Raw genomic sequence first — 20,107 nt, 5'->3', positions numbered from 1 at the left:
TCTACAGAGTTCATTTGGCAAAGAGAGAAAATTATAACCATTCAATTTAACTTGAAGTTCTTTTGGATTTCTGTAGACTCTAATTTTAAGTTTTGTTTTATAGTCTAAAGGTCTAACTTTAATATCTCAAGCCTGGTATTAAAGCAATGATTAGAATAGTTGTCATTTCCTAAATTAGAAAATATTCATCTCATACATAAGTTATTGTAAGAGGAAAAGAAAAACAGCAAGTAAAAATAAGTGATAGTTGTCAATTATGTGGGAAGAATCAGAGAGTTTGTATTCTGTAAAACCCAACTTACACATATTTACCAAAAAAAAAAAAAACTTATCAAGTCAGTCATATTTTTTCTCTAATGTTTATTAATGTCATGTTATCACTTAAGATTAGCCTGCTTCTTTCTCTCTCTCTCTCTCCCCCCCTCTCCCCCCCCCCCCCTTTTGTGGTGTTGGGGATTGAACCTAGGGCCTTGGTCACACTAGACAAGCACTCTGCCATTGAGCTGTACCTCCAGCCCCCATTCTGCTTTTTAACATTAAAAATGAAAAGAAAAACACTGTAGAATCTGTAGATTAGCTTTATCTGCTTTTTGTTGCTAAGTTTTCAAATAGGTAGGGGTTATAAATGGGTTTGGCACACATCAATAGAAATAATATGTGTATCAATAGCAACATCTTTAAATTCAGAAGCCAAATTATTGTCATTATTGTTCAAGATTATTTTTTTCATGCCCTAGAAAGTGACTAGACATACAGATCTTTTTGGTCTAGAAACGAAGATACTATTTTAGCAGTTTCAAGTTTTTTTTTTTTTTTTTTTTTAACCCTGACACATTTTTGGTAATCACAGCCAAGGAAAAAAGAGACTATTAGGCAGTAATATTTCCATTTACTAGACTATCTTTTTTTGTGTGGGTCATGGGGGTAAAACCTAGAGCCTAAAGCATGCATGCTAGGCAAGTGCTCTACCACTGAGAAATACCTCAGTCCTACTAAACTATATGGAAATTCTTATCTAGCGAGTATTTTCTTTTCCCAGAAACTTATTTCCTGAATAGAAATCTTCCTACTCCTACGATGTAGAATTTTAAATCCAACATTGCCTTCTTATAAGCTCTGTGAAGTTTTTTTCAGAAAAGAGGTAGTGAAGGAGAGACAACTGGAAAAACAGACAGATTTTATAGGGGATCCACTTTACATACACAGAATCTAATCTTTGTGTTTTGTATATCCAGTGGAAGAGTTGTCACTTAAAAGTGATATTCCTTAAATAACTGGAAATTTTCTAGATAGAAAACAACTCTGTTTTACATATTAAAATACCCTGTTACTTAGGGAATATTATATTATATTTAGCAAGTCTGTTTGCCTAGTAATTTTTATTCTGGCAAATTATTTTACAAAATTTTGAAGGTGAGATTTCATCGATTTATTTGTGTGAAAAAATAAATAAGATCCACTATAAGGATCCTTTTTTTAATGCTTCCTTGTTCCCTGGGTTACAAATATACCAATTAATATACCAGTGAAGTTGGTTAATTTAACATGAAAAAAAAAAGAAAATAGCAAATTCAGTATCTGCTTCTGGAAAGACTGGGTTCAGAACCCTCTTGGCCTAACAGAAAAAAGACTTTGGTTGGTAAGAACCTTACCTGGTCTGCTGCTAGGGATTCTTAGCACTTTTAACCACATCTCTGTTTGCTTCTTTTCTGCTCTCTCATCCTCTAGCTCTTTTCTAGGGCTGCTCTTTTTAGTAAAGCTAAACAAAACCTGGCGTCCTGCAGCCTTACTAACCTTTGTTAATCCGCCTGCTCGTCACATCTTTGTATGGCACCTGTGCTCACTCACGGGGAAGGAAAATCTGGAAGAAACAACAGCAATAACCAAGGCAAATGTGGGGATGTGGCTGCATGGGTTGTTAGCATGTGTGGGCACAGGTTTGACTTCCTTTTCTTGAGATAGTGGAGATGTTATCTCACACTAACTTGTTAAATTGTCAAATGACCTTTAAGTGGGAGACTCAGCTCCTCCCTATGTCACCTCCTAAGAAACTTGATTGCAGATTTTATCACTTAAGCCAAAAAGTGAAAATTTGGGTTAGGAATTCTAAATAAACATGTTTTTTTTTTTTATTAACAGTAATCTACATATGAATGTGTTAATAGACTTCCACATCATTTAGGGCTTTTTGGTTTGGTTTTAGCTTTTTTTTTGGTTGTTGTTTCGTTTTTAAATTTGGTTAAGACTTTTTTGCTTGCTTTTTCTTCAGTTTGATTTTCCTTTTTTACATTTTAATTTTGGTTATTTTGGGGCCATTTTTTGATTTTGTTTTTCCAAAGGACGCGGATTCTGATAGCGGGGACGATTCTGACAAGAGGTCGTGCGAAGAGAGCTGGAAACTGATTACTTCTCTGAGAGAAAAACTACCTCCCAGCAAGTTGCAAACCATTGTTAAAAAATGTGGCCTCCCCAGCAGTGGGAAGAAGCGAGAACCAATTAAAATGTATCAGATCCCTCAAAGGCGGCGCCTGAGTAAAGATTCCAAGTGGGTCACAATCTCAGATCTTAAGATTCAGGCTGTCAAGGAGATTTGCTATGAGGTCGCTCTCAATGATTTTAGGCACAGTCGACAAGAGATTGAAGCTTTGGCCATTGTTAAGATGAAAGAGCTTTGTGCTATGTATGGGAAGAAAGATCCCAATGAACGGGACTCCTGGAGGGCTGTGGCCAGGGATGTCTGGGACACTGTCGGTGTCGGGGATGAGAAGATTGAAGACGTGATGGCCAGTGGTAAAGGCGGGACAGATGTAGATGACCTCAAGGTGCACATAGACAAGCTGGAAGATATTTTGCAGGAAGTTAAAAAACAAAATAATATGAAAGATGAGGAGATCAAAGTCTTAAGAAATAAAATGCTCAAAATGGAGAAAGTCTTGCCCCTAATTGGGTCTCAGGAACAGAAAAGCCAAGGGAACCACAAAGCAAAGGAACCTGTTGGTGCTGGTATTAGTGGCATCTCTGAGAATGGTGTCAGTAAAGGAGACATTGGAGAACTTGGCAAAGAGGAACGTGTTTCCCAACTGATGAATGGGGATCCAGCTTTCAGACGTGGACGTCTGCGGTGGATGAGACAAGAGCAAATACGGTTTAAGAACCTGCAACAGCAGGAGATAACAAAGCAACTTCGTCGGCAGAATGTACCTCATAGGTTCATCCCTCCAGAGAACCGGAAGCCCCGCTTCCCCTTTAAGAGCAACCCTAAACACAGAAATTCTTGGAGTCCTGGGACACATATCATCATAACAGAAGATGAAGTTATTGAGCTTAGAATTCCAAAAGATGAAGAAGGGAGAAAAGGAAATAAAGAAGAGAGCCAAGAAAAAGGGGGTAGAGCAGCTTCTAAGGATTCCCAGTTACCAGGGGGCTCTCAGAACACGCGAAGTCAAGATCACATTCAAGTTAGCAAGCAGCAGATTAATAGTCAACAACAGCCACCTCAGTTGCGTTGGAGAAGCAATTCTCTCAATAACAGCCAACCGAAAAGTACCCGCTGCCAGGCATCTGCCTCCTCTGAATTGCTAAACTCGCACAGCAGTCACACCACCGCTGATCTGCAGACTTTCCAGGCGAAGCGTCACATCCACCAACACCGTCAGTCTTACTGTAATTATAGTGCTGGAGGTCAGGTAGAAGGCAGTGCAGCCAGTTCTTGTCAGAAGCAGACTGAGAAACCCAACCACTGTAGCCAATTTGTGACACCTCCGAGGATGAGGAGGCAGTTCTCTGCTCCCAACCTCAAAGCTGGTCGAGAAACCACAGTATAAGTTAACACTGGACAAACTTGAGATGGTGTGGAGGAAGCAGGCAGTGTTAATATGAGCTCATGCTTCGAGCTTTTTCACCCCTTGGCCTTGAGTTCCTGCTGTTGTTACACTAAGAATTTAATGTGGTGTTCCTACAAATATTAACTGGTTTTATATTGTTAAAACATAAAACACTGGTAAACGTCTCAACACCTCCTTTTTGTTTCCGTATCATCAAAGGGCAGTTTCTGGAATTTTGGATAGAACATTGAGACATTTATTTTTCTGAGATTTTCCTCCTTCCTTGGTGCCTAGATAATTAATACACTTACACCAACTTGTCTTGTTTGGGTGTAAGTTTGTTATGTCTGTAAATTGATCTGATATCCAGAAAGACCTGCCTTTTAGCTTATGCAAATACTCAGAACGGGAACTTGATGTGTAGAATTAGGAGTCTTATTCCCCATGGTTTAAGATAAATTTCATGCAACTGTGTGGATACAGCTTTGGAGTTCTCATCATGTCTGCTCTTGGCCTTAAGTACAATTGGAATTTTCATAAGCCCCAACTAAATGTCTTCAGACACACCTCTTAATATGCAGCTTTGCATCTTCATGGAGCCTCCATTTCTTTGTATTATGTAGAATTGATTCAATAGGTTTTTTTCCTGAACATGTCAGAGATGTATGAATATGTCATATTACTGAATGAAATCTTTAAATTGACAGTGTATGTGGGTTTCTCTGATTTGCATTTTGAAATTTAATGTATCATTTCTCTCTTCCTCTCTCTCTATCTCTCTCTCTCACTCACATACACCCCTTATCACCAAAATTGTGCCAACAGAAATTCCAGCAGGCCCGAGTGCTTTGAATAGTATGTATAAGTTTATAAGGAGATTGTTCAATGGGAAAAGGATGAGGTGGGACATGGGGAGAAGGCTATGGCATATGGCTCTTCATTGCTTTTCTCAGGTGATGAAATAAATACAAGTTAACTTTGGTTGGGTCTGGAGTAAAGAGGTGATCTATGACAAACTGCTCTTTGGTCAGCAGTTGTCATGTTCATGAATACTCAAGCAAGGAAAGAGAAGACCTGATGAACATTTACTATATCAATACCTCATTTTACTGTGTTGTGGTCTCAGTTTGCCTCACTGGAGAATCCACTTAAAAAAAAGATGGATTTTAATGGGAAGAATAGTTTTCTACATTCGTCTTCATCTCTTGAACTTGTCAGAAACTTTTCTGAGACAGTGTAAAGAGCCAGAGATTGCCTACTTCACAGTGTTGAAGATTCCTAAATCACACTAAATCATCTGTCAAACGCTTGTCTTCCAAATAGTATGAAAAATTGCAGCCAAGATAGCAATTAGCATTCAAGGAAGTCTTCAAGATTGTGATTATGTGGTTGTTTTTTTCCTTTGTGTGTGGGCACTATGCTTTATTAGAACATTATTTTTAATCATAGTATTTTTTTTCTGTTCCTAAGAATATTTTCTTAATACATAGACTTTTGCTTCCAATTAACTTTTTTCCTTTAAAAGGAGAACCTTTGCTTTCATAGCTAGAACAGTTCTAGTCTTCATTTTAGGTTTTTGTGGCAGATTAGACATGGGTGAATAGAACTTGTAATGCGTTGACTTCATCAGGGTGTCAGTCTTCTGTGCCGTTTGGTTTAAGTGTATTCAGGAGGCTCCTTCCAGTCAGTCACTTCAGTGCATTGTATGTAAACCTGAATTGCCCTTCTTTATTCCTTTTTAGACATAATTATTCTATTTCATTCTTACCAAAAATTAATTTTCTAATACTAAAAATAGTGATTAGCTTTCAACTCTGGCAAAAACTCTCATTTTCCTGACTTGAGATAACATAGACTAAGAACACATATTTTCATTTTTGTGGTAGTCATTTAGTCTTGTTATGGACAAGTCCCTTCTTTTCCCATGAAACAGTGGGAGTGAATTACTCTCCACTGCTGATCAGGTGACACGAGAATGAGAGTTCCATAATATTTTCATTTGCAAATGTGGGTTATGGTAAAAACTCTGCCCACAATGATATTCCAAAGAATTAGGTTGGTGTCTGAGCTTCATCTGCTAATCTAGGTGCCCTCATACTGCTGAAATATTTAGATATCTAAAGGAGACCTTAATTTCATAGATGACCAGACCAGGCATGGTGGACATACCTGTATATCCCAGTCACTTGGGAAGCTGAGGCAGAAGGACCACAAGTTCGTGGTCAGCCTCAGCCATTTAGCAAGACCCTGACTTAAAAAAAAAAAAAAAAGGGCTAGAGATGTAGCTCAGTGACAGAGTACCCCTGGGTTCCCACCAAAAAAAAAAAAAAAAAAAAAAAAGATAAGCAAGAAGAGAAGAAATGAACCAAGGTTTGATTGACTACTGTAGATGTCCCTATCATGCATTTAGAGCTTATCTTAGAAAGTAACTTTGTATGAATAAAAGTGTTTCATTGAATCTCTCACTAAATAAGTAATACTATAAGACCAAAGAGAAATGATTGGTCATCATTAAAAGATTATTTTGTTATCGAAGTATTCCTAGCTATTATAATAGCAAAATGGAAAAATGTACTTATGCTAGTGAAGTTTTGTAATGACCTTACATTGGAGGCATGTAGAAGAGAGCTAACTAATTAGTGTACTTACACAATTCAAAATGGCATTCCTTGGGGTGTTAGACATTCTGTAATCTAATAAGTCTAAACCACAGGGCATTTCCTTTATTCTTCTAATTCTTTCTAGCACAGTAAATTTGTTTCTCCTTTTTATGCCATAAATGGGAATTATTACATTGAAGTGACTTGATGTGATTTTTTGTGCTTTAGGTTGATGCTCAAAAAAACCAGCACACACTTGAATTTGTAACACCTGTTTGTATTAAATGCTGTCAGATCACAGGAAGATACATTGACTTCCCACAGTCAGCTACTATCCCTGGTGCCTTACTTGTTCCTGTAGACTTGCCTTGATGATGTGTGCAGAAGACTGGGCAGTGAGGAAGCTGCCTGTGTCTTGGTGTACTTTAACGAGGATGCCTTCTTAGGTACAATGCAAAGCAAGTATTCGTTCTGTAGTGTTAGAGTCAAATTTGTTATAAGCAGTTTTCATAATTGTCTAGTTCATGTCATCTTTGCCATATTTTAAAATCTTCCCTAGGTATACTTGGTTTGGACCACTTTAGGTTGTGAAATGTAATGGTTTTCCTCCCATTATTACTGTAAAAAGAAGTTTTGATCTTCTTGTTAATGACTGTGGATTTTCCCCTCAATTTCTTAAACAAAACAAATGCTTGAAGCTTGTCTTTGAGTGTAAGACCTGCCTTTTGAGAAAGGGAGAGTTAGTTTGTAATGTTAAAAAATAAAGTCCTCATTCAATAAAAGTTGAAATAATTGATCAAGAGTGTGGTTTCTCTATGTGGGAGGAGGGAGGAGTGAAACAAGGTGTAATGCTGATTAAACCTATCTTTTATGTATTGCTTTTTCATAGAGTTGCATACCTAATCTTGTTTTATATTCTACATAACTTGATTTTTTTGAAGCATTTCTATTTGCCATCCAAGTCTAATTAACAACATTCTGTGTTACAAGGAATCTTTAACCCCTACTTTTTGTTATATTTCTCTTAAATGTTTTCTCATATGAAATGAATATCACCTTCTGATTTCTTTGAGTTTACCTTAAACTTGTTTCAATTTTTTTCATGATATAGTCCTTATTTGAAGTTCTTTTAAATGAAATAGTTATTCTTCCCTTTAAATGGCTACATCCTAGATTTCTAAAAAGCTTTGAGTAACTATATGGATTTTCTTTTCTCCCCTTTAACCTTTATTTTCCACCACCCAGATTTTTAGTGGTGTGCTAGAGAGAATAACAGACAAGCAGAATATTTCTCTTTAGTGGCCTGATTCGACTTTTTATTCTGAAAAACAACAGTCAGTATTATGTGATAGAATACACCAATATCCACATGAGTTCTAATATGAGATGAGGAGCTTTAGAGAGTGTTAGGCCTGAATTGGTCTGTGTCTGGCCTCATACCTTTTCCTTTTAGGTATTTTGTATTTCTCTCCTGTGGATGAAACTGATGGAAAAGTTTCCGAAACCCTGCCATCCTGGGAGGTGCATGTGTGATAATGCACTGTAGTACATGTGATGACAGTGTACACAGGGCGAGAGTCACATCCAGAGGGGAGGATGGGAGGAGGGTTTTCTCTTTTTTTGAAAGGCGGGGACCTTGAGCCAAGAGCAGAATCCCAAAGTACAACTGAGAATTGATGCAAGTGAAGTGGAGCAGGGAAAGGAAAGAAGCAGGTCAGGCCCCGGGAACTGTGAATAACTGAAGGTGGTTTGAGCATCAGACGTGAACGGGAGGGTAAGGTGTTGGGGGAGGGGTTCGTGGATGGGGTAAGGACAAGATTGTGGCATGCTAAGGAATTGGACATTATCTCAAGTGTGATAGTGTGATGAGAAGCTGCCAAATAATTTTAAGAAGGGAGATTGCTTTCTTATATTTGCCTTTTATAAAGTCCCTTATGGCCAAAGTGTAGAACATGAGTCTCAAGAAGACCAATTCAGAACCAGGTGCATCAATTGGGAAGTTGCTATTTGAACCAAATGAGAATGTGGTTTTCCCAACAAGACCAAGAGGGAGCAGGGAGGGTGGGAGAAAACGGAAGCTATTCAGGTCTAGAAAAAAGTGTTGTGGGACTCTTGGAGAGGGATAGATGTGAGACTGGCCACATAGTACTGCTGGCGATGAGGAGCAAATTTAGGTGTTGAAAAGAACCCAGGTGTCACCTTGGTTTAGATCTCTCCCTTCCAGTTACTGACTTGCTAAATACAATCTGCCACATAGAGCCAAGTTTCTGATGTCAACAACAACCTAACCAGAAAACTCAGAATGGTGACATTGATTTTTACCTTAAATGTCACCTCCTCAGAGATGCCCTAATGATGCCACTATCTGCTCTTACCTAGTAGCCTAACTTGATTCTTTGCCTCTGTTCTTATTCCCTGCATATCCATTATCCACATAAAACCAGAATTTTATTTTATTCTGTTTTATTTTTTGCTATACTGGGGATTGAACTCAGAGGTGCTATACCACTGATTACTTTGCCAGCCCTTTTTATTTTTTGTTTTGAGGCAGGATCTTGTTAAGTTGCTGAGGCCCGCCTTTAACTTGCGGTCCTCCTGCCTCAGACTCCCAAATTGCTGGAATTGCAGTCATGTACTATCATATCTAGCCAGAATCGTTTTTAAAAACAACTCATATCCTGTCAGTGGCCTCAAGGGCTTCCATTGCACTTAGAAATCTGAAATCTTCCATTGCTTACAGCGCTTTACGTGTTTTGACTACTTGCCTAATTCTGATTCCGTGTCTTAACACTCTCACTTACAGACACAGATCTGGCCTTTTATTTCTTGAACATGCCGAGTTTTTTCCCACCTCAAAGCTCTTGTGCTTCCACCTCACTGCCATTCATTTGCATCATGCTTAACTCTTCTTCCAGATCTGAGCTCATATACCACTCTTCTTGCCCATGACTACCCCGCGTCAGCTCTCGCTGTTTGTTTTTATGTATGTATGTATGTATGTCCTTATACATACATATATATGTACATTCAGGGGATTGAGCCCAGGGGCACTTAACCACTGAGTTACATCCCCAGCCCTTTTTATTTTTTATTTTGAGACAGGAACTTGCTAAGTTGCTGAGGGCCTCACTAAACTGTGGAGTCTGACCTCAAACTTGGAGTCCTCAGCCCCTGTGTCGCTGGGTTGACAGGCCTGCACCACCATGTCTCACTTTTAATAATGATGATCTGTAATTATCTTATCTGTGTACTTGTTTGTTTGATTCTTTCATGAGAATGTAAATTCATCTAGAAAAAGTACCTGATCTGTCTTGTTCACTTGGTCAGTCATCCCTATACACAGACCCCACAAGAGTGGTTTTCAAATGGTAAAATGCATAAAACTTCTCTGGAGATTGTGAACACCGACTGCGAGGTGTACCCCTGGAGTTTCTGATTCACTAGTTCTGGGGTGAGACCTGATAATTTGCATTTCTGATAAATTCCCAGGTGATACTGATGGTCCAGCAGACACCTTTAAGAATCATTAATCTAGAATTGGGATTGGCAAGAATTTTATGTGAAAGGCCAGATAATTCGATTTTAAGATTTACAGGCCATTTGGTTTCCTTCACAGCTACTCACCTGCACCTTGGTGGTAGGAAAGCAGCCATAGACATCTGCAAAGGAACAGATGTGGCCATGTCCCAGCAGAACTGCTCAGAAAAACAACCCGTTGTATGGAGCCCACAGGCCATTGTTTGATGACCCCTGGTCTAGAATATAGTCACTTTTGAGAACTGTTGATCTAGTTAAGATCAACACATGACTGTCTGATCTGGAAGACAGATAGGTGCTAGATGCTTCAATGGTGAAAGACACATAGTCTGTAGCCTTGTGAAGTTGACAGAGTTGTAGAGTGGAAAGGCATTAGACAGAAAGCCACTTTGTGACAAATGAGCAGAAAATACAGGAGGCTCTGAAAGATCTTAACAGGTACTCTGAGAATGAAAGGAGCCTGCCCTTGCTCCCAGCTGAGGATTCTTTAGTTGCACTGAGGGGGTAAAATTGGAAGAAACTCCTTTTCATTTAACTTAGAGTTCCACCTGCATCCCTTTCCATCCCTTCTATCGGTGGCCACACTTTCCTTGGTCTTCTCTTAGCCCATCCCTGGTTCCCTGCACTCTGTACCTTCTCAGGACTTACTGTACATTTACCCACTTCTCCTTACACCATCAGTTTATTGGTCTCAAAAAAGTCTCATGTCCCTCGTGAGGTGCTATTCTGTTTCTCTGTTCCTTCTCATAGAAATGCTCCTTGAGAAGGCCTTTGGGTTTACTCTTTGCTACTTGTTTACCTCCCAGGCTATTCTTTTTTCCTGTCTCCATTCTTGCTTGAACTCACATAGCTAGACTCTTGTTCCCTCCTTCCCACTGAAACCACTCTCAGGATCACCAAAGATCTCTTTCCTGGCAGATATCAGGGTTGTTTTCTCAGTACTGACCATACTAAATCAATTTCTCTCTCTCTCTCTCTCTCTCTCTCTCTCTCTCTCTCTCTCTCTCTCTCTGTGTGTGTGTGTGTGTGTGACAGAGTTGCCTACTCTTTACTTCCTGGGACACTTCCCTCTTTGGCTTCTTATTTTCTTCCCACCTCACTAGCTGGTTCTTTCTAGATCTTTATCCATTCTACCAAATAATCCCATGTGTCCAGTGGCTTTACCTTCTATTTTTACACGTATGATGGTGGAAATAACAAATTCTGTGTACAGTTCATATATTTCAGTTAACACAGGTATGGTTTGAACTCTCACAACACCCCTCTTCTGAGATAGGTGGTATTATTCCCATTTTACATGCTTTCCCAGAGTCACATAGCTACTAACTGGGAAGCTAGGTACCATCCCAGGAATCATTCTGTTTTCAACCCTCTGTGCTGAGCTCTAGCTGCAGACACACAACCAAGATCTGACATCCACATGGCCAGCAGGCACCTCATATCTGAACCGTCTAAACCCAAGCAACTAACTCAGGCCAAAACTTCAAGTCATCCTTGGTTTCTCCTTTTTTTCTCACACCCCACGATCAGATCCCCAGCAGTTCCCCTTCCTCTGCCTCCGAGATGTGTCCCAACTCCTTTTTTCTTTTCACCACCTTTGCTGTTTTCACCTGGGCCAGGCCACCACCATTTCCCTCTGGCACTTCTCTCCTTCCGTAGTTCCTCCCCAGCCCTGTAGAAAGTGATGTGTTTGTAAAGCATAAACTAGCTAACCCCCTGACTTCCCTTAGAATAAAATCCACCATCCTCGCTTCCACCTAGACGATCTTCCATAACTCAGTTGCTGCCTAACTTTCAACTGTATCTCCTTCCCTTTCCTCGCTCCACCACTCCACTCACAGATTTCTTGCTTTTCCTTAAACACCCTGGGCTTCTTTCCATCTCAGGACTTTGCACTCACTGTTAGTGTTAATTTGATTGAAATAACTCACTGTTAGTGTTAATTTGATTGAAATACCTGCCCCTGGGGAACCTCTGTGTGCTGCTTAAACAATTTCTAACCACCTATCTAAGTCTTCCTCCTATTCCTTTATTCTCCCTATTATCCTCTAGTGTCTACCCTTTTTTTTTTTTCAGAGTATTTCTCTCTACTAAAATTGTAGTGTACCTTGTTTATATTTATCGTCTTCCCCTCCTTCACCTGTAGGACCTTTGCCTATTGACCTCTGTATTCCTGGCATCAGGCACACAGTAGGAACACAAAAGATATTTTTTAATGAAGGGATGGATGGGTGTTTGGTTTAAAAATTATGCTCTGGATTGCCTGGGTTTAATCCCATTCCACCACTTGGTAACTGTAATGTCTAGAAAGTTATTCAATTTTTTTCCCCTTTATCCCCCACATTTTTTATTGGTGTGTTATAGTTGTATGTAATGGTGTAGAAAGTTATTCATTTTCTTGAAGCCTTTTTCTTTTGCTGTGATATGAGACTAACAATAGTATCATCTTCATAGAGTTATAGTGGTAAGATTGGAATAATCCATGTCAGACAAAGAACAGTTCATGGCAGAGCCTGGCACAGTGGTGCATACCTGTAATCCCAGCAGCTCAGAAGGCTGAGTCAGGAAGATTGTGAGTTCAAAGCCAGCCCCAGCATCTTAATGAGACCCTAAGCAATTTAGCAGGACCCTGTCTCAAAATAAAAGAAGGACTAAGGATATCGTAATGGTTAACAACCCTGGGTTCTTTCCCTGGTACAAAAATAAGTAGATAGATAGATAGATAGATAGATACATAGATAGATAGATACATAGATAGATACATAGATAGATAGAAATGAAGAATAGCTCCTGGCATAAATTAGACTTATAAACAAGGGTTGGTGGATAGAAGAGAATATTGCAGAAGAGAAAACATCTAGTGCTGTTGCCTTTGTAAAATAGGGAATACTTTGAACTAGTTAGAACTTTTTATAAACACAAATGACCTCTGAAGATTATTTTTGTGGTGTGTCCTTTCTATAATTGTCCTAATTTATTCTGGGAGGTGGTGGTGGCTAGGGATTAAACTCAGGGCCTCATGCATTCTAGGCAAGCACCCTGCCATTGAGCCATGTCTGGAGCAGTTGTCCTAATTTTCACCACAAAATAAATAATATCTTCTGAACCTATTTGTTGTTGGAAAATGTGATACTGATTGAATTTTTCTGGACATACCAGACCTCCTTGTTGGAAATTCATAAGCAGCCTGTTGTCGGGAAGGAGGTTAGTTCAAGGATGCTGTTGAGATTTGTACTAATTGCAGATCAAAATGTAATTAAAGTTTTTTGGTCCAGGGTTGATGGCAAATCTGTTTATGTCAGTTTTTCTGCCATTAAAGCACTACCAGAGCCTTCAGGGAAGGGAGTCTGAGAATTTTGTCTTGATTGGTGATTTAATGATCTTATAAACTTATTCTTGAAGAAATCCTCAGCATAAACATTTTTTTCTACCTGGTGATTTTTCAGTAAGCCAACAGCCTTTTTCTTTCTGCTGAAAGAATCCCATGTAATATATAGTTCTTTTACAGGGAAAAATTCTTCCTCCTCCCCAACTTATTTATTTTGAAATTTTTTACAAAGAAGCTGAAAAAAAATAGTACAGTGTAATCTCATTACTCATATTTGTGTATTTTTTCTGAATCACTGGAAAGTTGTAGATATCATGATAGTTGCTCCCTAAATGCTTCCATGTGTGTCCCCTAAAATGGTGATGTTCACTTAGTATCATCCCATCCAGAAATTTAATACTGATTCAATATTGTGCGTATAGTCTAATTTCAAACTTCCCTGTTTGAAAAACACAACGTTAAGGCTGTGTGTATCTGTGTGCCTCTTAATCCTAGAGCCGCTCAAGGCTTGCATGTTGGAACTGGTCATGGCATTTAAAAATCTTTCATTCAGAGTCTAGACCACATGCTGCTTTGTATGATTGTTGCCCTGAGGTTAGAGTTAGGTTGGATATTTTGCTAGAATACCGTGAAGGTGACGTTGTATACTTCACATGGCATCACATTACTAGATGTAAAATATCAACTCTTTTAATTATTGGTAATGTTGAAATTTAATACATTTGATTAATGTGGTGTTTTCCAGCTCTCTTAATTGTCAAGTTTCATTTCCCATTATTAATAATAGGTGTCTGGGAGTGGACTTAGGATTGTGTGTCTATTCTGGTTCCTATCTGCCTTTCATTCCATTATTTTAGCATTTATTAATGATCCTTGCCTGATTTTGTTTCTGTGCCTGGGGTGGCAGTATGGTGATTTTCTAGTTGTTCCTTCTGCATTTATTAGCTGACTTTTTTTTTTTTTTTTTTAAAGAAGAGATTTCCATTTTTCCCTCCGTTTCAGTATCACTATAGACTAATGGATTCTTCCTGTACTCAATGTGCTGTCTTCTTTTTCTGGTGTTACTGTGATTTACTGGCCAGTGGGAGTCTGTGTCCTATTGAAATGACTGACCCCAGGGGTCTTTGAGCTATTCATCTTTTCTGTAACAAGATATTCCAAACTCACCTTATACTTTCTAACCTTACTTCAAACCTAGAATCTACCTTCTCAAGGAGCCAAATTTTTTTTAGTGAGGAATGATATTTAAATACAAAGATCTGGGTGCATGATATGCTTAGAAAATAACTGAAAGTATTGCCTCCTGGCATATACCTATAATGTTAGTGAATGGAGAGGCTGAGTCATGAGGATCATAAATTCAAGGTCAGCCTGGGCAACCTGTCCCAAAATAAAAAACAAAAAGGGCTGGGGATATAGCTCAGTATTAGAGTGCTTTCTTCCCTCTTCCCTCCTCTTCTCTCCTCTTCCTCCTGCCTCCCTCCCTCCCTTCCTCTTTTTCTTTCTTTCCTCCCTTCTTGTTTCCCCTTTCCTTCCCTTCTCACCATTCTTGACCCTCTAAAAAGTATGTTTAGATGTCTAATGAAGTTGTGTCATTAGCTCTTGGTCTTGGTCTTACTTCCTGCAAGCCCCACTAAAGAGAGAAAACTTCCTTTTTGAGACTACCTGACAAATAAATGATTACAGCCTTGGAGAATGGTTTTTTGTTGTTATTTTTTTCTTTTGTTTTTTTTTTGTTGTTGTTTTTTGTACTTCATATTGAACTTAGGGGCACTTAACCACTGGACCACATCCCCAGACCTTTTTTGTTGAGAGGCAGGGTCTCACTGAGTTGCTTAGGGCCTTGCTAAGTTGCCGAGGCTGGCTTTGAACTCGAGATCCTCCTGCCTCAGCCTCCTGAGATTACAGGCACACACCACCATGCCTGGCAGCCTTGGAGAATGTTTAGCAGCTCCTTCTGCAATGGAGTTTGTTAAGGAGGCTTTCTGTAGCGCTCCAGTTGTGGAACCTTGATGTGTGCCTTGGAGAGCTCTGTGTGATGGAACAGTGCAGGACTGTCTCATGACAGCCTGTGATTGAGGTCACTCCTGGGGAACCAAAGGAAGCAGGAAGCCAGGTACAGATCTTAAGATATGATGTTTATTCTGTGATTTTAAGTGAAGGACATCTCCTTTCTTAACTCTACTAGTTTGTTTTCACTGAAATTTAAAGCTTCTTTTTCATTAACACTCCAAGGAATGTTTTTAGGCAATTTTTCCCAAATCTATCCCATCATGAAGCTTTAATGCCTCAGATTCATTGCCTGCTCATGTTCTGTGTGCATTCTTGCTTTGCACGTAAAACGAATAAGATCGTTTGCATTGCCCTAGAACCATTTTTTGTCCTTTTTAAGCTGATACTACTATTATTGAAGATGCACAGAGCCGATGTGGAAACAAAGAATAAATCTGATTTGTGTTTCAATAATCTGTTTTATAGTATAAGAGCATTTTTTTTTGTGGTACTGGGGATGGAACTCAGTGCCTTGTACTTGTGAGGTAAGCACTCTACCAGCTGAGCTATCTCCCCAGCCCAAGAGCATGTTTTAGAGTGTCTTTTTTTGATTAACATTGCAGTCTCTCAGTTACTTTAGTTCAGTAGTGCTGTGAGCTTTCAGTCACTTGAAGAGCACACTTATCCTATCACTAAAAGATAGTAATTTTTCATATACAGGAAGCTTCTAAGGCTACAATTCTAGTTGTTTACCCTTTCAAACAGGGAACTGGAACTTTTGGTGATAATGCAGATTTTAATCTTTTCCAATATTTTCTCTAAAATTCCTTGATGTACTATATTATTTGAACATATTTTAATTTTTAAGGGACACATACATTTTTCTCCTCAAAATCTACCCCAAGCCCAAATAAAGAACTCTTGAGTCCTTGAGGAAATAGAAATAGAGACGCTGCAGTTAATTTTACTTTTTTGCATCGTGCTTTGCAGACTGCGGTGTATGTTTTGTCATCCCTGCCCCAAGCATTTCTGTGTAGGTCTGTCTTTTTATTATCGTTTCCTGCCTGTGTCTCTTTTCTTGTCTTCTTGCATTTCTGTTACTTCCTTCTTCCTTCCTCCCTCTCCTACATGTTATCTCCTTTCTTTTCATTCAGGACTATGAGAGTAAATTGCAAGCCTTGCAGAAGCAAGTCGAGACCCGATCCCTGGCTGCAGAAACTACTGAAGAGGAAGAAGAAGAGGAAGAAGGTGAAATCTAGAGACTGAAACTTTTTTTTTCCTTTTTCTTTTTTCTTAGTATTTTGTTTTAGTTGTAAGTAATACCTTCATTTTTTTTTTTTTTAAATGTGGTCCTGAGGATCAAACCCAGGGCCTACACATGCTAGGTGAGCGCTCTACCACTGAGCCACAACCCCAGCCCCAAGACTGAAACTTTCCCTTGTGTCTTTTGGATCTGTATTTTCAAATTAGTCCTTTATCTGTTATCAACACTGGTTCCCTTAAATTTGACCTACCATTTATTGCCCTGTACTGAACCAGTATAAAGATGACTTAAAAGATGTGTAGTGCTGAGAACACAGGCTGTGATCTTTGGAGTGGAGGTGAGGCTAACAGTGTTTCATATAACTTCACAAGGTTTCTGAGTAGTCTTCACGTAAATCTCTGGGGATGTTTACACATACTGTCTCATGTTATTGTACATATGAAGTTCATATATTCAAGTAAATACAAAGCTTAATCATTGTTAAGATAATTAATTTACTAGTTCATAATCAGAGATTCCTCACTGAGGACTTTGGAATGTATCTTTACTTTAAAGCTATTACTGGCATGCTTAGTCATGCTTGCCTAAGTTTTCTAGAATTTCTCTCATTGTTAGTTATTGCCTTATAATATAAACATTCATCACACTTTGCTTCCCTACCCAAGCTGTCAGTAGTCTCAAGAATTCAAATTAGTGCTCACTTCTGCAGCACATGTACTAAAATTGGAACAATACAGAGAAGATTACATGACCCCTGCACAAGGATGACACGCAAATTTGTGACGTGTTCATATTTAAAAAAAATGAAAAGCAAATTAATTTTGAAGGAACTCGTAATTTATGTGCTTTAAAGTCTTTATTTTTAAATAGCTAAGTGAAATATGACCCTTTCTCCTGTGTTAGAAATTTAAAAAAAAGAACTTCATGAAGTCATTCGCTATACCAGGGATCAGGGACTTTTAAAATAATTATAGCACCACATTAATATATCTTTCAAAAAAAGAGAAAATATATTTACTTGATGTACTATTTCAAATAAATAGGATTTTTTTAAATGCTGCTTTTATATTTATAATGTCAACAGAATTTAGTAAGCTTTACTAAAGAAGAAAAGCAAAAGCATCTTAGGAAGAGTGGATAATTACTTGGTCATCACGATAAAGTAGAGGAGGGATGTAATTTGTTACAACTGTGAGGTGACCATCAAATGTGCTTCCTTTGCTCTTTCAGTTCCTTGGACCCAGCATGAGTTTGAGTTGGCCCAATGGGCCTTCCGGAAGTGGAAGTCTCATCAGTTTACTTCCTTAAGAGACTTACTCTGGGGCAATGCCGTGTACCTGAAGGAGGCCAATGCTATCAGTGTGGAATTGAAGAAGAAGGTACGCAGGGTTGCAGGGACCCCGTGGTTTGGAGGCAGAGCTAAGCCTGTGCGTGTTCATTTGGGCTTCACCTTGAACTAACCTTATCCTTGGGCAAGTTGAGCTGCTTTTTGCTGTGAAGCAGCTTTCTATATTCCTTTATTTAGTGTATATATCTACAACATAGTAGATACTCATTAAATTTTTACTAAATAAAATTTCTTAGAAATAGATATTTTCTAGTTCATTTTATACATGAGACTGTATTTTTGACAAGAGCTGGAGAGACATTAATAGAAAAATGTTTTTCTTGGGTTTATGAAAAAAATCTCGACTTTCTTTTAGTTTTCTATCAATTAATTTGCACCTTTAAATCTTGCGTGTCCATTTGCCACTAATTGATTTCTCTTCTGAAAGGCAGTACTGTGCAGCAGATAAGTACATGTGCTCTTCACCCAGATAACCCAGGTCCAGTCCCAGCTCCATAGGTCGTGTGACCTCCATTCCATCATCTACTAAGTGCTGCCTTTCAGGGATTTATGAGGGATCAAAGAGTGGATGCATATCAATGCACTAATGATCATGCCTGGGCATGGTGGAAGATATTTTTATAATTACTACCAAAATTTTATAGCAAATCTTAGGTTTATCCTTCTGTATGCCCCACTGCTTAATAGTCTCTTGACTGATAAGATTATATCCAGAGACCACATTGAACATTAGGAAGGAACACAAATTACCTGTCTTTGGGAAAAGTCATTGTCTGCCTCTAGGGCTCTATTCTGCTTTTGCAAACTTCGGTAAGATCCCATCTTCCCTCCAATCTTGGAAACCCTCCTCATTATATAATTACTTATTAACCACTTTCCTCCTCAAATAGACTAACTAAAGGCAGAACTCTTTTTATTCCTCTCTCATTTCAGTGTCTAGCATTTATTAATATTTCTTGGTGAAAATACAGTGTGGTAACAAATAAGTGTTGTGATATGCCAGTTGTGGTGGTACACGGCTATAATCCCAGCAACTCAGAGGCTGAGGCACAAGGATGGCAAGTTCAAGGCCAGACTCTGACTTAGCGAGACCCTCAGCAACTTAGACCCTGTCTCAAATAAGGGCTAGGGATGTAGTTCAGTGGTAAAGTGCTCTGGGTTCAATCCCTGGTACCAAATAAATAAGTAAGGGTTAGAGATATAGCTTAGTGGTAGAGCACTTGCCTCGCATGTCTGAGGCTTTGGGTTCAATCCCCAGAACTGCAGGAATAAAGTGTGGTAAGTGCTTTGCATGCGTCATACCATTTTGTGTGTGTGTGTGCGTGCGCACTTCCTCAGCCTCCCAAGTTGCTGGGATTACAGGTCTTTTCCACAACACCTGGCTGCTATAGTAAATACTTTTAAGATAGTAGTCATGGTCTTCTGAATTTAAAATTGGAACACCTTGATGTCTTCCATCAGCCCTTGTTAGTGAAGGACTAGATGCATATTTGGATCTACTATTTGGTCTCTGTGTAAGTTCCACAGAAGTCTTCATTTAATCAAGCAAAAAGCAGACATACTGCAGCCTTAGTTTCTATTTGCAAGGCTGGGGAAACAAAGTTTGTAAATAGCTCATTTGAAATTAGGAGAGTTTCCTGTGCTTAACATATAGGCAGCCTTTTTTTACTTTTCTTTTTCTTTTTTTCTTTTTCTTTTTTTTTTTTTGCAGATGATCCACAGCACATACTACAGGTTTCACTTTTTCCCCACTGGGTATAATTATATTGTCTTGTCTCTTGGTAATGGTTTTCACATTTGTCCATGGTTTATTCTTTCCATTCAGGTGCAATTTCAGTTTGTTCTGCTGACTGACACACTATATTCCCCTTTGCCTCCTGAATTACTTCCCACTGAGGTGGATAAAACTCATGAGGAGAGACCTTTCCCTCGTACAGTGGTGGCAGTAGAAGTTCAGGATCTGAAGAATGGAGCAACACATTATTGGTCTTTGGAGAAACTCAAGTATGAACACTCTCATAAAAGCTGGTTGTTTTATTTAGGGAATAATAATTGTTCAAGTGGACTCCCTCATGTTTTCATTTGAGGATGCAGTTGCTTTCTTTTCTGTGCTTTCCAATTGCTATTCCTGGCCAGTGATACTGCTGACCATTCATTTTCTTCTAAATGAATGAATCTTTCCACTTCTTAAATACCTTTGACATATGAAGATAC

The 20,107-nt window shown here is 38.8% G+C and overlaps 1 protein-coding gene and 1 non-coding gene across 12 annotated transcripts in view; both read left to right on the top strand.

Annotated features, from left to right (window-relative positions):
* Window positions 1-20,107, top strand: part of Kif1b (kinesin family member 1B) — a 148,996-nt gene that overhangs the window by 81,176 nt on the left and 47,713 nt on the right. For 10 of the 11 annotated variants that reach the window (XM_047541980.1, XM_047541955.1, XM_047541924.1 and 7 more), the window contains 3 exons: window positions 16,436-16,529; window positions 17,776-17,924; window positions 19,719-19,897. In XM_047541980.1, coding sequence (XP_047397936.1) covers window positions 16,436-16,529; window positions 17,776-17,924; window positions 19,719-19,897 — 422 coding nt within the window. Of the gene's footprint in view, window positions 1-2,339; window positions 6,127-16,435; window positions 16,530-17,775; window positions 17,925-19,718; window positions 19,898-20,107 lie in introns of those variants that run through there. The other variant, XM_047541989.1, reaches the window with a different exon arrangement.
* Window positions 17,239-17,344, top strand: LOC124968299 (U6 spliceosomal RNA). The gene has a single exon (XR_007105666.1). It is a non-coding gene; the product is annotated as a U6 spliceosomal RNA (small nuclear RNA).

This window comes from Sciurus carolinensis, chromosome 1 (genome assembly GCF_902686445.1).
Source record: "Sciurus carolinensis chromosome 1, mSciCar1.2, whole genome shotgun sequence".
Taxonomy (NCBI): Eukaryota; Metazoa; Chordata; class Mammalia; order Rodentia; family Sciuridae; genus Sciurus; species Sciurus carolinensis.
Note: the sequence above shows the minus strand (reverse complement) of the source record. Positions and strands in the feature narration are given on the sequence as shown.